This window comes from Heliangelus exortis, chromosome 7 (assembly GCF_036169615.1).
Source record: "Heliangelus exortis chromosome 7, bHelExo1.hap1, whole genome shotgun sequence".
Lineage (NCBI taxonomy): Eukaryota > Metazoa > Chordata > Aves > Apodiformes > Trochilidae > Heliangelus > Heliangelus exortis.
Window position 1 is genome coordinate 31,432,205 of NC_092428.1, and position 15,815 is coordinate 31,448,019.

Genomic DNA, 15,815 nt, shown 5'->3' on the forward strand with positions numbered 1-15,815 from the left:
TTTGACAGCTGTCAGGCCATTTATTCAGGAATGCCTGGATCTAAAGTGGAGTGAGGTCACCTGCATCACTCTTGGCTTTGCTCTGCCCATGTGAAGGGCACCAAGGCCACTGACTTCAGCATCTGAGGTCACTGAGGTCTTCAGCAATCAGAGACCATCTAAGGTTAAACAAGAGACATCTGAGAATTTCCCATCAAACCCACTTCTTGCTATCCAGTAAAAAGATACCCTCATCAAAATATACTTGAAATGCAGAAGGACCTCCAGGTTTTGCCACGTAAATCTCAAACCAGCCTGAAACATCATTTCAAAGTAGAAAGAACAGACCTGCCAGGGCTGAGAGAGTGGTTTCCACTTGCAATCTGATTAACAAAGTGGTTTTAATTTGACTGGTGGGCTCCTTACAGACCCCTAGCAAGATGGATGGGTGGGCATGGGCACACCAGGCAGAAGCCACTTAAGAAATTCCATCAGTTCCTCAAACAAGAAAATCATGTATGACCCTGATCTCTTGTGGTGATGATAAAGTCTACAAACACCAATGAACGAGCCAAATTAAATTACTAACAAATTGTCTTCACATTCAAAGATGAAATCCCAGCACTATCTGCACAAAGGATCACAAATCCTGTCAAAATACCCCTTCTTCTTGGCAAGTTTGCTGTTACATTTGCTGTACAAAAACATGTGGCATAAAAAACATTTTAAGGGTGGTAAATAGAGTGCAATAAGGCAAATATAATTTTCAATGCTAATGCAATGCTTGCCTTATTTTTTTACCTCTATTAAATGATGCTGACTGGGAGCTGGAGTTCCATAATTCCAGTTACAGAAAATCAGGTATTCACTCTTCTATTTTCTTTGAGCCCTGGCTGCTGAACACATTGCAGTTTTTTAATGGTATCTACTGAAAAAAAGCATGGGCTGGAATAGTCAGAGAAATATAAGAATACAGCTATTTATTATTCAAGGGTTCATAATCATATTACTCACTCTTCAATCTTTTGCCTTTTATGTGTTTACAAGATTTGTTGACAGGAAAAAAAAGGTTTTGTCCAGATGGCACGTGGCATTTCTACAGTCAGCTTTCTAGTTATGCTTTTTTTTTTTTTCCCAAAGTTTTGAATGATAACTTGGAGAATGCCTTTTCCAAGAATCGTATCAAATAGGCAAATAAAAAAAGAAAAAACAGCAACAAAACTGTACTAGCAATTAAAATGTTTTAAACAGCACTAGATTTGGAATTGTACACTAGAGCCTTTCTACAAAGCACGTTAAGAAATATTTATTTTGCCCCAGATTTTTGGCTGGCTGAAATCATCTCTCTGGCCCTTCCTTTGGTGTAATTAACGTCGTAGCATTGAAGCTAATGGAGCAAAGATGATTTTCACCAGTTGATAGCTTGACCAAGTGTTTATTTAGCTCATTCTTTCCTAAATCCCATCTGCATTTTTCCTGAAGCACAACCCTATCATCCTGCTGTATGATTTTGGTATTTAAAAAGCACAAATCCTGCTCTCAGAGGGGCCAGAAAAGCAGCAGCAGCCAGAGTGGGGAGATGAGCAGAGCACACAAGGAAATAAATCCCTTGGACATCATGGAAAACAGTGGCACAAGGTCTGCAAGAGCATAAAAACCCTTACAGAAAGAGCAAAAATCCAGAAAATAGGTGATATCAGTGGATTTGTGAACTATACACACACCAGTGACCAAGCCTTTCCTTTCAGGTATGATAAGACTGGATGAATCCATAAGAAAAATCTTCATTTCAAGTCCTCCAAGAAGGGGTGCAGTGCCACAGTGGTCCTTTTCTTGTCCCCTTTTCCTTAGGTTTAGTTCAGGAAGTGAAAACTCAGCCTTAAAAACCATTGGAGAAAACAGTTCCTGGCACTGAACTCTGCTGTGTCCAAGACATCCTTAAATATAAAGCACCCAAGCACTAAAGCCAAGGTGGGTTTTTCACCTCAGCTTTCTCCCAAATATTGAGTTGCTTACCAAGATGTGGGCTTTCAGGGAAAAAGGGACTGAAATTTTGACACAAATTTGAATAAGATTCAGCAGTTCTTCCTGCTCATATTTCTTCCTAGAAGGGAATAAAATATAAAGAGTGTGAAAACATTTTTGAGTTGCAAAAACCAGACCAATTTTATCCTTTTAGAAACAATATGTTTCAGTATTGCAGTTAAAACCACACCTCTCCTATAGAAGCACCTCTTTTTTTTTTCTTTTATCTATTTTTAAAGAAAACATTTTTTTTTTTCTTCTTTTCTTCTCTTTTATCTATTTTTAAAGAAAACAGATTTACAAAGCATTAAATAACCCAACAGGCAAAAAATCTCATTTCATCTTGACTCAAAAAGAAACCAAAATGCTTTCCTACATTCTCCCTGCCTCTCCCCATCAAAACTGGGGGCTTTATTTTGGTTCACCTGGTATTTATTTTTTTTTCCTGATTTTTTTTTCACCAAACTGAAAAAAAAAAACCAACAAAAAACCCACACCAAAAAACCTCCACTATTCAATCCAGCTCCACTGACAGAAAGGCCTCGTGCAGAGCAATATGCATGAAGAGATGGGCTAGGAAATTCTGACTATGACTACAGCTGGGCTGGTAGAAGCAGAGCTGGTGGGTGCCATGGGTCCCCTCACTGCTGCCTCCAGGGCCGAGCCCTCTGCCTGAGCCTCCGGATGGGCAGGGTGCTGAGGGGCTGCTTCCCAAACTTCTTCATGATCTCCTTGATCCTCGCCAGGTTGGTTTTGGAGATGGTGAAGTCACAACGGGTGGCTCCCATGTCGTAGCCCACTTCACAGCTCTTGGTAGAGGTGGTGTAGCCTTCAGCCTTCACCCCCACCACGTATTCCCCCGGGTTCAGAAGGCGCCAATAATCCCCATCAGGTCCTGGGAGGAAAAGGAGATGGTTTTCAGGATGCTGGGTTGGGAGGTGGTGTGGATGGGAAGGCAGAAGTTCTGGCACACGGATGGGATGAGAGCCCTGGGGTCCTCACAGCTGGGGGGTGGCAATGAGGATGCTCCCATCACATCTTCCCTCCCACCCCCCATCCTCCTGCCAACCCTGCAGAAAAATATTCTCCCCCCCCCCCAAAAAAAAGTGTTTTCTTAATGGGTTTCAACCAGATGTGAGGCTTCTGCCAGCTGAAGTCAACAAGGACCTGAGGCAAAGGCCACTTGGTCCTGGTTGGTGAGTCCTGAAGGGATACAAAGTTTTCCCTGAATTAATTCTTCTCAGTGAAGAGAAGCTCCACATTACACTCTTGGTCATGGCCAAACCACCTCAAGGAGTGTTTTGGTGCTATTTAGGATTCAAAGCATGTGAATGCAGTCAGCTTGGAGATCTAAGTAACTATCCCTACCTCTAAAATCTTACCTGGAGCTTTATTATACTAATTTTCCTACAAACTCCAGTTTCTCGTGGTACTTCACCACTCACTGAACTGTAAATGCCTGAACAGAGCTCCCATAATCAATGAAATTACTCAGGCACAAAGCAAGATGTATTTTAACACCTCATTAAATCAGGACTTTGTTTCTTCCCTATAAACAATCCCGGGTTTCCCATACATACACAAGGATGCTTTTAGGCTTTTAAAATATTATTTTAACTAGCAAGTCTGCTTGGCTGTGGACTGAAAAAAGATGAATAGTTAAAATATTTAAATATTAAATAATTATATTATTATGTATAATGTTATAAAAATAAATAAATATTTTTTTTTCACTCTCTTGGGAAAATCCACTGTGAAATGAAAGCATGGATTCAAATACATAATTCTGTATCTTGTATGAGGAGGGGTTGGTGGTTCTTAGCACTGATGAGAACTGACAGCTTTACTATCACTAGCCTTGGGTGGCTTGCAGTGCTGTGTGTCACAAAAACTAAAACTAATTGGCATGAAAATATATTTGGGGGGAAGAGCAGGGTAGCTGGTCTGTGTTTCAAGAAATAAGATTTTCTTGTAAAGGTTGGTAAAATGAAAACCAAGTGTTAGCAGAACTGGGAGTCAACCAAAACTGGTACTGCAGTCTCTGAACATCAGCCTGAACCTGGGTACCAGGCACTTGTCACTCCTTGCACCCCAACCTGCTCAGGATTTTCTCTCAGCTGCTTTGATGTTGCTTAAGGTGATGACCAAGGTCCAGATTTTCTATTTCTGAGGCCTCAGGAATGTTTAGGAAGGGCTCTCTGGGGAGCTCTTTACTCAGTTCTCCCTCACTCCTGTGCCCAACCAAAACCCAAGACATGAAGCTGCTCATTTTCCTGAATTTATCCCCAAGGGCTCATTTTTTAGCCCGGGTGAAATGGCAAGGTTGACAAAAGGCATTGTCTGGGAACATATCCCTGTATCCCTGCTCAGAGGTTGGCTTAAGCTCCTGGACTCCAAAATGACCCACATTTTTTCAGACACATTTGCAACCCCACACAGATCCAGAAACAAACAAACAAAAAAATCTGGGAAATTATTGCAGAGCTGGGTATGAAACTGTTAGCAGGATGCACTTTCCCTTCTTTCCATTTACAAGTAAGTAGACATCAGTATTTCTGTCAGCTGTCATTGATTGGAATTTAATACCACACTAAAAGGGATTTTTTTTAAAAAAGCAGATTAAATGCAGTAGGCAAAAAAAAATTCCAGAGCAGATGGCAAGAGAAACACAATTTAAAATATGGATAAATTTAGTAAATAATAGGTTGGCTAAAAGAATAGGTTCCAGGGGGAGCAGGCTGGAGGCTGACTATATCTGTCTCCTCCTGTTGGGTCTGGGAAAGGATTGCCATGTCTACTGAGATAAAATAACAGTGCATAAAAATATGAGGGGAGTTTTATTATAAATCGAATGTGTCAGATGACTCCATAAACACTTCAGTTAAAAGGAACACTCCTTGAGCCTGATAGGACAGACCTCTGCTAGAGTGAAGTGTCACAGTTGCAGTTATTTGTGCCAAATTTTACTGACTTAAATACCTTATAAAAATCTATCCTAATGCCTACAAAAGACTGCAGGAAAGAAAGCACCCAATGTATGTGACAATGAAAATTTAACTTTACCAAACATGCAGCCAGGAATGTTATGACACCAGAATTATGTTGAACTTATCCAAATATTAATAAAAAATTATATGAACATATTGTGAAATTAAATTAATTCTGTTTTATTGCAAAACATCCCAGAGAAATGTGCATCTTTTTCTGGGCTCTGGTACAGGCTGGGATACCAAAGTGTTTCACTAGAAAGAAAAGATCCATTTCTTCCCCCAGCTTTGCTTTGAGACTCCCAAACTGTGCAATTACAAGAAGCAACCCACAAAATTGCCTTTGCACCCTGGGGGAAGAGGTGTCCAGGTACATTTGGTCATCCAGTTGATGAAACCCTTTCCAAAAGGTTCTCTCAGAGAGCCAGGTCCCCATCTAACTGTAACAAAGTGGGATCACTCAGACCTAATCAATAGTTATACCTGCATCAGGAGAAAATGGAATGATTCTCCACAAAGCTCTTGCTCTCAGAATCAATTACTTCAATTAGCCCAGTAATGTTGGTAGCTTAGTGTCAGCCACCCTCTCTTCCCAGAAGATAAATTGTACAGCCAAGAGAAGGTGAAAAATAATAAAGAAAAAAAAATGAACCTTCCATGAACTCTTTTTTTTTTTTTTTTTTTTTTTTGTCGACAGAAGGCAAAGAAATTTTCTCAAACAAGTAAATGTTATTAGAAGAACTCTACAGACACCTTCTGTCTGGCTTTACAAGGGAGTCAATTACATTAATAAATCAAGGAATTAGGAGATACCTGACAGCCTGGCTCACAAAAGCTACATGACTGGAGAGAGTGGCTTCTTCTACAGCTTGGCCTATTTTCATACGAAGTAACTCCGAGGTGTAAATGGATATATTTTTCATTTTAAAAGGCATAATGAAAGAGGATTGCTGACAATTTGCCTTCTTTCTCTGGAGTTACATGTGTCATTTGAGCTTTTTGGCTCCAACATCACTTCTCTGGTTTTGAAGGCTAATGAGACACACGTTGGTATCTATACACTGCAAACCAAGAGAGCACTTTTAGGGTCCCAGCTACAAAGTGATTCCCAAACAGAGTCTCATCGGGTCTCATAAAAAAGAAGAATTGGAAAGAATTAAATAAGCACTTTTATTTTTACTCACAATTGCAGATGGCCTCAAGCCACAGAAGCTCAACACTTAAGTCTGAATGTAAATAGCTCTGAGATGCTGGAGCATCACAAGGTGGGCTCTGGGATCTTGGGATCTGGGACCCCTTTCCACATGCATATCTTTAAACTGTTTAATTTTTCTTGTTTCACGTGGTAATGCAGTGTACTGAGCACTTAATTAAACAAGAGAGTAATCACCTCTTGCATCTACTTGGCCATTCCCACTGTCATCTCCCAGTGGTGCCATTTTGAGATGTTTAAGGCAGAATCATTATTGCCTAATTAAATATCCATCATTCAAGTTTTTGTTTTACAACAGAGACACAGTAGCACTGAAATAGAATTACTGTAAACTAAGAGATTCCAAGATGCAGTACTGGCTGAGATGAGCTACTGTAGCAAATATTAAAGATTTGGAAGTCTCTTATCTGAAGCTCTACAATATTCTATCACCTGAATTCAGTTTACATGGCAGCATGTGCCATAGCCAGTGGCAAAGCAAGTGAAAGCAGCAGCTAGTGAAACACCCAGAATGCCAATGGGGACTTAAATACATGAAATTAATGTCACTAATATTGAACCAGACCCAGAGCACACATCAATAACTGTCTGATTGCTCATCATGATGTTATTTTTCCATGAAGATCCAACAGAAACCTCTGTAACCACCTGCAACCAGCATTTGGAGTGCAATCACTAAAGATTCCTGCTAACAGCTATTTTATTTCCTTCTGCATAGAATCCTTTTGGTTGGAAATATCTCTGGGCATAGAGATTATATACATATATATATGTGTATATATATATATATATATAGAGAGAGAGAGAGAGAGAGGGATCTATCTGGTATAGCTAACAAGGCAAATAGTTCTTTGTGTGTAGTTTTGGGGTTTTTTTAAATAAACATATTAAAAAGTAATTCTCAGGGCTGAAATTCCCCCCTGCAAAGCAGTGTCTCTACTGAGCTCCATTAAATATTCTTTTACAAGGCTGTGATGCTCCACAGAAGGCTCTTGAGGTTGGGAAATTCTCCCTTCCTCTGGACACAGCTCTAAACCATATCTCCAACACTTCCATCAACCTATGAGTGTTACCAGCCAGGGAAAAACTCTTTGACCAACAAGGCATTACCTGCAGCCCTGCTTTTCAGAGCTATAATTATCCTGGCTTAGATTTCCAGTGACTTTACATGAGAAAAGGAGCACTAAGAGTCCTTCAGACACAATCAGCATCAGACTATTGATTTTGAGCAGATAAAAGGCAATTTGCTCAACTATTTGAGGAGAGGTGGAAAGAGGAAGAAGAGCAGAGAGGAAAGCTCTAGTTCTGAAGTGAGGCTCTGTATTTATTTATTTTTTTTTATTTTGTAATAAATCTGTGGATTTGCACTGATGTGCTTGGTTTGCCTTTCTTACCTGTGCGAACATCATGGTTAACACCTTCAACTGAAATTATGGCATTTGGGATTCCTTTTCCATGCACATCTTTTACTATTCCTTTGATGCCCCGATGGACCTGTTGGGAGGACAAACACACAACTAAATAAATATTGCACAGCAATGAACAGCACAAGCATTAGAAAAAGACCACAAATAATGAATTCCACATATGAATTATGCCTATTTTATTCCTATCTGATGGTTCACACGATTCTGAAAAAATATCATTATTAACCCAGTATCAGCCTTCCAGGCATCAGCTGCTTCTGAACCAGCTTGCAAGTTCTGTTCCTGAGGCATCAAATTCCAGAGACAGATGAAATGAGCAGATAAAAGAACAGATGTAAGGAGTTTATTTCCTTTCTAGCAAACTCCCTAAAATTTTAAGCAGCTTCATTGGTTTGCCCTAAATGAAAGCAGCCTGGCTGAAGTGATGTGTGGCATTATTGCCTGTGGGTTTGGATAGTCAATCCCAATAAACTCTTAGACATGCAAGGAAAATATCAGAAACTTTAGTCCCCCTTTCACTCTGACTGGAATAATGAGGTTCTTTGGAAGGTGCTGGTGCAGTACCTGTTCCATAAAAACGATGAGGGACTCACGGTTGTTTTCCCACTCCTCAGGCAGCTCACTCTCATGGGGGTATTTGTCACAGCCAACATAGATGGAGAGCTCAAAGCAGTTGGTGTGCAGATAACTGAAGTCATTTATGCCTGTCAATAAGATTTTTTTAAAAAAAGAAACTATTTTACACCCTCTTTTCATCCATTAATTAGGTCTGATGGTTGTAAGCAAAGTAATAGATTTTATTTTTTAAAAAATGGGTCTCTTTTTTTCTAGCTGGCTTAGTCTGTAGGGCAGGACAAAAGCTTTTTAGAAATGCCATGTATCCTGTAACAAAGCATCAGAGTAATATCAGAGCTATCGATTAAACAAAACAAAACATTATAGAGAAAGGGTCCCATCAACAGGTTTGAAACAGAGGACACAAGATTGCACCATGACAAGAGGCCACTGTGTCACCCAACATCACATCTCCAGTCCCTTTGCAGAAAAGAGCAGTGTCTTTCTGCCACCACAAAACTTAACAGAAGTAGAGATTTAGAGAAAAAAAAAAAGAAAAAGAAAAGAAAAAGAGAAAGGAAAGGAAAAAGAAAATAAGGAAAAGAAAGAGAAAGGGAAAGAGAAAAAGTAAAAGGAAAAGAATAAGAAAAAGAAAAATAAAGTAGAAAAAGAAAAAGAAAAAGAAAGGGAAAGAGAAAATGTAAAAGGAAAAGGAAAAGAAAAAAGAAAAAGAAAAGGAAAAGGAAAAGGAAAAAGAAAAGGAAAAGGAAAAGGAAAAGGAAAAGGAAAAGAAAAGGAAAAGGAAAAGGAAAAGGAATAGGAAAAGAAAAGGAAAAGGAAAAGGAAAAGGAAAAGGAAAAGGAAAAGAAAAAGAAAAAGAAAAAGAAAAAGAAAAAGAAAAAGAAAAAGAAAAAGAAAAAGAAAAAGAAAAAGAAAAAGAAAAAGAAAAAGAAAAAGAAAAAGAAAAAGAAAAAGAAAAAGAAAAAGAAAAAGAAAAAGAAAAAGAAAAAGAAAAAGAACAAGAAAAAGAAAAAGAAAAAGAAAAGGAAAAGGAAAAAGAAACAGAACAAGAAAAAGAAAAAGAAAAGGAAAAAGAAAAAGAACAAGAAAAGGAAAAAGAAACAGAACAAGAAAAGGAAAAAGAAACAGAACAAGAAAAAGAAAAGGAAAAAGAAAAAGAAAAGGAAAAAGAAAAAGAACAAGAAAAGGAAAAAGAAAAAGAAGAAAAAGAACAAGAAAAAGGAAAAAAAAAAAAAAAAAAAAAAAAAAAGAAGAAGAAGAACAAAAAGGAAAAGGAAAAGAGAAAAAGAAGAACAAAAAGAAGAAAAAGAAGAACTTACTTCCAGCCACGGTGTGCCAGGAGGCCCCGTTGACAGTCCCATCCTCCTTTTGGAAGTCCTCAGTGTGACAGGCTCTCCTCCTGGCATCCGTCATCAGGCGGTGGGTGGAGGCGTAGGAGTAGGCGAGCCAGCGGAAGACGTGGTCATCGGGGGTAGGTGTGTAGTCTTGGGTCTTCCAAAGTGACCTCACCATATCGTAGGGATAAGCCACCACCAGCTCCCCACCCTGCAGGTTGCCACCCAGCACAAAAGGGATTTTTTCCATCCATGCTATGATGGCCCGGGTCTCAACTGCAACCTGGGAGAGCAAAAGGCAGAGAAGATTTGAGGGAGGGAGTGAAGCGTCTCTCCTGTGATGAGACTGAGAGCCCTGGGGCTGTTCAGCCTGGAGAAAAGGAGGCTGAGAGGGGATTTTTCAGTGTCTTTCAATATCTGAGGGGTGGGTGTCAAGAGGAAGGAGCAAATCTCTTTCTGGAGATGCCCACTAACAGGACAAGGAATAATGGGTTTAAGCTGGAACATAGGGAGTTCCACCTCAACATAAGGAAAAACTTTTTTACTGTGAGGGTGAGGGAGCCCTGGCTGCCCAGAGAGGTTGTGGAGTCACCTTCTCTGGACACTTTGCAACCCAACCTGGATGTGTTCCTGTGTGTCCTGCCCTGGCTGGTCCTGCTGGGGCAGGGGGAGTTGGACTGGGTGATCTCCAGAGGTCCCTTCCAACCCCTCACATTCTACAATTGTTTGGGAAATTCTTCTTTCCAAGGCTGATGGGATGCAGGAATCCTGCTGGGAGTTTTCTTAGCATGGAGTCAGGAACCATCACAAGAGGCATGGCCAAGGAGAAGGGCTTCTTTAAATTACAGGTCCTGCCAGCCATGCTTGGGAGGTCACAGAAAACCCATAAAACCCAACAGAACCTCAAGACAACCTCCACGTCTGTAACACCACCAGCAGGAACATCTGTGTAGAGAGAGGCCCAAAGCAGCAGCAACAGAGATCACAGTCCATGACACTGCTCCCTCTGATGAAAGGAGTTTTCAAAACAAGGGATATAAACCACAGAAATATTTCTAAGCCCCACACACAGTGCCACAGTTTGTTCCTTCTCCTCAAAACTGAGGCATCTCAGCCAGGACATACAGTTGCCATTATTTAAAAAGCCATGCAACAATAAGTGAAGTTTTTCCAAGAAATGACTTTATCATAAGCCTAGGCATTGGCTTTGCATAAGTCTCAATATTTACTGTGTTATTTTGAATAAGAATATATTTAGAATAAGAACAGATTACAGAACTGGAGAAATTTTATTTCCACTAACAGGGAAGCCCAGACAAGCAGTAATGTAATTTCTCCTACAAGTTACTCATTTCTTAAGAAATGTTGCAAAGGTCATTCTTACACCCAGCCTGTGTGTTCCCCCCTCTCTGGTCCTACTCACAGTGGCATTTTCAGACAGGTACCAGTCAGGGATTGGGATGTGATGGTTTGGAACTTTTCTTTTACTCTTCTTCTGGTCTTCAGACTCCCAGAGCAAAGAGTTTAAATCAGGGAAATTATTGTTGATGTCAATGCCATCCTGAGTCCATCGTCCTAAAGACCAACCTCCTAATTCTGAACCCTTAGATTTAAAAAAATAAAGGAAAAAAAGAACAAAAAGAGCATTCATGCATAATAGGACATCTTCAAGACCTCAGCTAAGTCTTTGGGAGTGTGTCAGAGATAATTCTACACAGAGAAATTGAATGATTACTAAATTAAATGAAATTAATAATTGGCTCATTTTCATTTTGTATAAAATCTTGCATGAGGTGAAGCAAAACCTGTGAAAAAATATTTGGGGTTTAACTGAAATATCCTGGTTTGCTTTAAGGTTTCTCTTTAAGGCTGGTTTTCCCCTGGGTTGCAATAGTGATGGGATCTGTCCCTTCCATGGCTGTGACTTTGACTTTTATATTCCAGTCCTCTACAGACACCTTGGAAGTTTTTCCAGTGCATTTGACCAGACCCAGCAGCTTTTCCTTCTGGTGTCTTTTTTCCAGACTGAATTATTGTGATGCCAAATAAATTATGCTCCCCTCAAAGATGGACTATTAAATTTCAGCTGTAGAGGAATGCAAATTTTTAGGTGCTCAGCTTGGTTTTTCATCAGAAATAGAGTGCATGAATTTTCCATTTTCCAGGGAGGTGTTGCCTTTGCTGTATTCACCTCAGCACAGTTTGTTCTGGCAGTTTTGTGACCCTGCTCCCCATACAGAACTTCCAGGGGTCATGGAGAACATTCTTTCTTTCAGCTTTTTGTCTTAGTAAAATGGTTCAGTGGTTTATGTTTGCTTTGATGTGCTTAATTTTTAATTTGCTTAGTTTGATTGCTTGGAAATTATGATCTTTGGAAAAAAAATAAGTAATGACATCAGGAGTGGGCTTTATTAATCTCAAAGAACTGGAAGTGCTCAAGGCCAGGTTAGATGGGGCTTGGACCAACCTGGTCAAGTGTAAGGTGTCCCCACGGCAAGGGGGTTGGAGTTAGTTGATCTTTAAGGTCCCTTCCAACCCAGACCATTCTATGATTCTATGAAAATAATTTCTTGACTCATCCAACATTTCCTTACCACTTTATAGGCCTTGTCGTACCCATCAGGGTTGACTGAGGGCAGGAGGTGGATTCTGGTGTCCTCAATGAGATGTACAATCCGTGGGTTCCCAGCCAGGTATTCCTGGCACATGAACTGCATCAGGAGAAGGATCAGCTCACGTCCCAACACTTCATTCCCATGAGCTCCTGCAATGTACCGAAATTCTGGCTCTCCTGTTGAAAACACAGGGGCAGAAATGTAGGAAGAGCAGCAACCCAAGGGTCTCTACTGCCAATCAGCAACATTTCACTGAAAGAAGGCTGCAGGAATCCCTTAACTAAAAAAATGGATAGATGAAAATGTAAATTTGCAGAAATAATTCTCTCTGCTTCTATGTGGAACATTCTTAAGTGCTGGCGCTATCAACAACCCCTGTAAAACCTCCCAAACCCGTTTTCCATTAAACAGATCTTTAATTATAGCCCTGATTTCAGCACATTACAGGTAGATTTGAAAAATTCCTAAGAGTCTAAAAACAACATGAAAAATACATTGCTGGTATTTCCTTGGGAGAGATGTGAAGGCTCTTAAAAGACAGCAATTATTGTAAATAATTGATCTCTGACTTCACACATTTTTTTTGCCTTCACTAATCAAAAAACAGGCTCATGTATAGTTTTCAAGGTGCTATTGAATGTCACAATATTTGGAGAAGATTAGGAATAGTACCAGCTAATAGAAAAAGAAAAAATCTCCATAATTTTGTTGCCCTTTGTATGAAGAGCTTGCAAATATCAACAGGACAGACCCAAACTGGCCAATTTATGGCTTCACCCTAAATCTCTTTGCACATTTTCTGCAGGATTCTCAGACATGGGTAAGTGGACAAGGCAGATGAGATTAATTCTTCTGGTGTTAACATCTGAGATCCAGAGGCTGCAGCCAAGGTCAGCCCTGAGTCTATTGAGGGGTTAAATCTGCTGGGTTCCATGGCAAAGCAGAGAGATGTCCTAGGAGCACATCACAGCCCAATTCCTTGGGTTCCTACAGTTGTCCTAGGGACTATAACAAGATCTTTGTATTCCTCCACAGCAGCTCCAAAGGTTCTGAATGAGTTTTTATTCTGAAGAAGTCTATCCCCACAGGAAATTGTATCCCAACACTCACCTGTGAAAGATGATTTAGGAGATCTGATATGTCCTTGCTTGCATTCAACCCCAGATACAAAATAACCCAAAGAAATTTCTATCCAAAGCTCCATAAATCCCCACAACTGAAATCCATTCCCCAGGACTAAGATTGACATTTGTTATCGTAAAGAATAAAATCAGCATTAAAGAATTTGATCCCACATTCAAAATGCCTATTTGTGCTCAGCCTCCTCTTCCCAATATAGAAATATAGCACTGAAATTACTCCCACATGCATTTGAAATCTTTGCTGCTGTGAATATAATTCCATCAGTGATAATTGCTGCAGATACAGAAAATGAGGATTAAAATAATAATAAAAAAAAAGCCAAATCCCATCACCCTTCAACAGATTCAGTTAGACTACATCCTAACCAACTTCGTGTACTCCTGGGTTGTCAGAAATCTCCACAGCATACAGCTTGAGTCCTTGGTGGCTTTTTCCAATATTGTAAATTCTTGTGATATTGGGGCACATTTTATTCACGGTTTTCATCAACTGCCAAAATAAAGAAAAAAAAAAAAAAATAGGCACAGAGTTAGACAACGGAACATCAAAACAAGGGTGGCAATTTCATTCAAAGCAGCTTAAGGGAGAATGATATAACCCACTTAAACCTGATTTTCCCTGTGAATTCTGATTGCATCTGCTGTGGCAGAAACCAGTACCAACCTTCCTCTATTAGACCATGAAAACTCTCATAGGATGATTGTTAGTTAAAGCAATGTTGATGTGACCAAAGCAGATATAAACTGGATGACTCCATAAACACAGCCAGAGCTGCTCCTTCAGTAAATAACAGATACCTCAGAATTTACTTACCAAGGTTTAGCAAAAAAATAGAACAAATAATGGAAATGCCAACAGCCCAGTTGAAGACATTCTTCCCATCAAAATCTATTCTGCTCACTGTTCTGCAGCAAAATATAATCAAGTAGCTTCAGTCCTTAATAAAGTGCATAGGGAAGGTCATGGTAAAGGGTATAATCCTACTTAAACCAGTGAAGCCACACAGATATCCTCCAGATAAGAGTATCTGGAGCATAAGTTATCCCCAAAACTCACAATTTTCAGTCATGTTTCAGCTGGATGTTAAACTTTCCAAACAAGGCTGAAAATCTGGGTGTTAATCATAAGAAGCCACTGCAAACAGCTTGAAATGGCAAGAATTTATGCCTTGATTTCTGATTTTATTCTAAGGCATTAAAGAAAGGAGCTGACTGTAAATTGGAGCCCTTGGGACTGCTAATGAGCCAATCTTTTAACAAACAAGGGTGGATGCACTGTAGAAGAAATCCTGCAGCACAGCAGAACTCTCCCCTCACACACTGTTAATTTAGAAACAATATTGGATGATCACAGGGCTGATCCTTTTTAAAAGTGCAATAATTAAACGTGGCCAATTCCCAGGCCACCGTTTAGCAAATCTAAGTGGAAAAACAATTCACATGGGGAAGAACATCATTAAAATTCCTCTGATAAAAGGCTTCACTTCTATTTATAATCATGTTGCAGAAATGCATTTGCATTCTATTTTTGTGCATTTGTTTCATCTCACCTGTTGGTTTTATGTATGTGTATGTATATATATATAAAAATACAATTTCTTTTGCAAATCTAACCTCAGCATTGCCTGAAAAACACTCAGTTATGCTCTGTGTACTCTATAGTTTCATCTCTGCTATTTTTCCCCACTGTCATCACCAGCACTGTGCTGGTACTGGGTTATCCAGACATTTCCATGGAACTGGGCATACCTGGGTATTTCCTCATGTGTTGGTCCAGCTGAAACACAGAGGTGAAGGCAGAGGACACTGGTGAATATTTTCTAGTGTTTGGTTTAACTAAGTGCTTTTCTCAGGTTTTTGAGATAAAGTGCCTTAAGTGTACATGGTGACCTCAACCCACTCATAATGAACCCAAAATACCATCAGTGGAGATGGAGCTACAGAACCCTTGTGAGAGCCTCACAGACAAAACTCATGGAAGGTTCACTGCTCTGGGATTATGTTCTACTGACAAGAGGATGAAATGCATTATTATTGGATCAGATACAGTATTTTTCTCCAACAGAGATAAATATTATTTTTTTCATTCTGACAGTGAGTACAGGTATTGAATTAAAAGGAAGCCTATTTAACAGGCTAAAAACATTTTCTGTAATTTAGAGGCAGTGTTACTGTCTCAGCTATGTGTTTAGCAGCTCCTCTCCCTACATTTTCTTCACACTGCAGGAAAAATTATCCTATCCTTGCAGGGGAGGTCCCTGAAATCAGTTTTCCTGGAGCTTTAGTGGGCATGGGGATACCCAGAGCATCACTTAAGAAAGTGGCTAAAAGTAGGGTACAAGCTGATTACTATTTAGAAAAATGCCTAGAGCAGAGTTCAGCACATATTATGATGGGTGGAAATATTTGTATTGGCCTCAGGAAACTCCCCATCATCTCTTTAATTGTGAGCCTCTGATTGCTTTCTGAGGCAAACAAAGAACCTCTCCTGAATTAGGGCCCCTGTGGCAGACTTCA

General features: G+C 39.7%; 1 protein-coding gene across 2 annotated transcripts in view; it reads right to left on the reverse strand.

Annotated features, from left to right (window-relative positions):
• The window catches only part of CPXM2 (carboxypeptidase X, M14 family member 2), a 61,864-nt gene continuing 46,049 nt past the window's right edge, over positions 1–15,815 (reverse strand). For both annotated transcript variants that reach the window (XM_071749645.1, XM_071749644.1), the window contains 7 exons: positions 13,665–13,788; positions 12,136–12,332; positions 10,965–11,144; positions 9,527–9,824; positions 8,196–8,335; positions 7,599–7,698; positions 1–2,899 (listed from right to left, as the gene is read on the reverse strand). In XM_071749645.1, the coding sequence (XP_071605746.1) occupies positions 2,646–2,899; positions 7,599–7,698; positions 8,196–8,335; positions 9,527–9,824; positions 10,965–11,144; positions 12,136–12,332; positions 13,665–13,788 (1,293 nt within the window). In that variant the 3' untranslated portion in view covers positions 1–2,645. The remainder of the gene's footprint in view (positions 2,900–7,598; positions 7,699–8,195; positions 8,336–9,526; positions 9,825–10,964; positions 11,145–12,135; positions 12,333–13,664; positions 13,789–15,815) is intronic.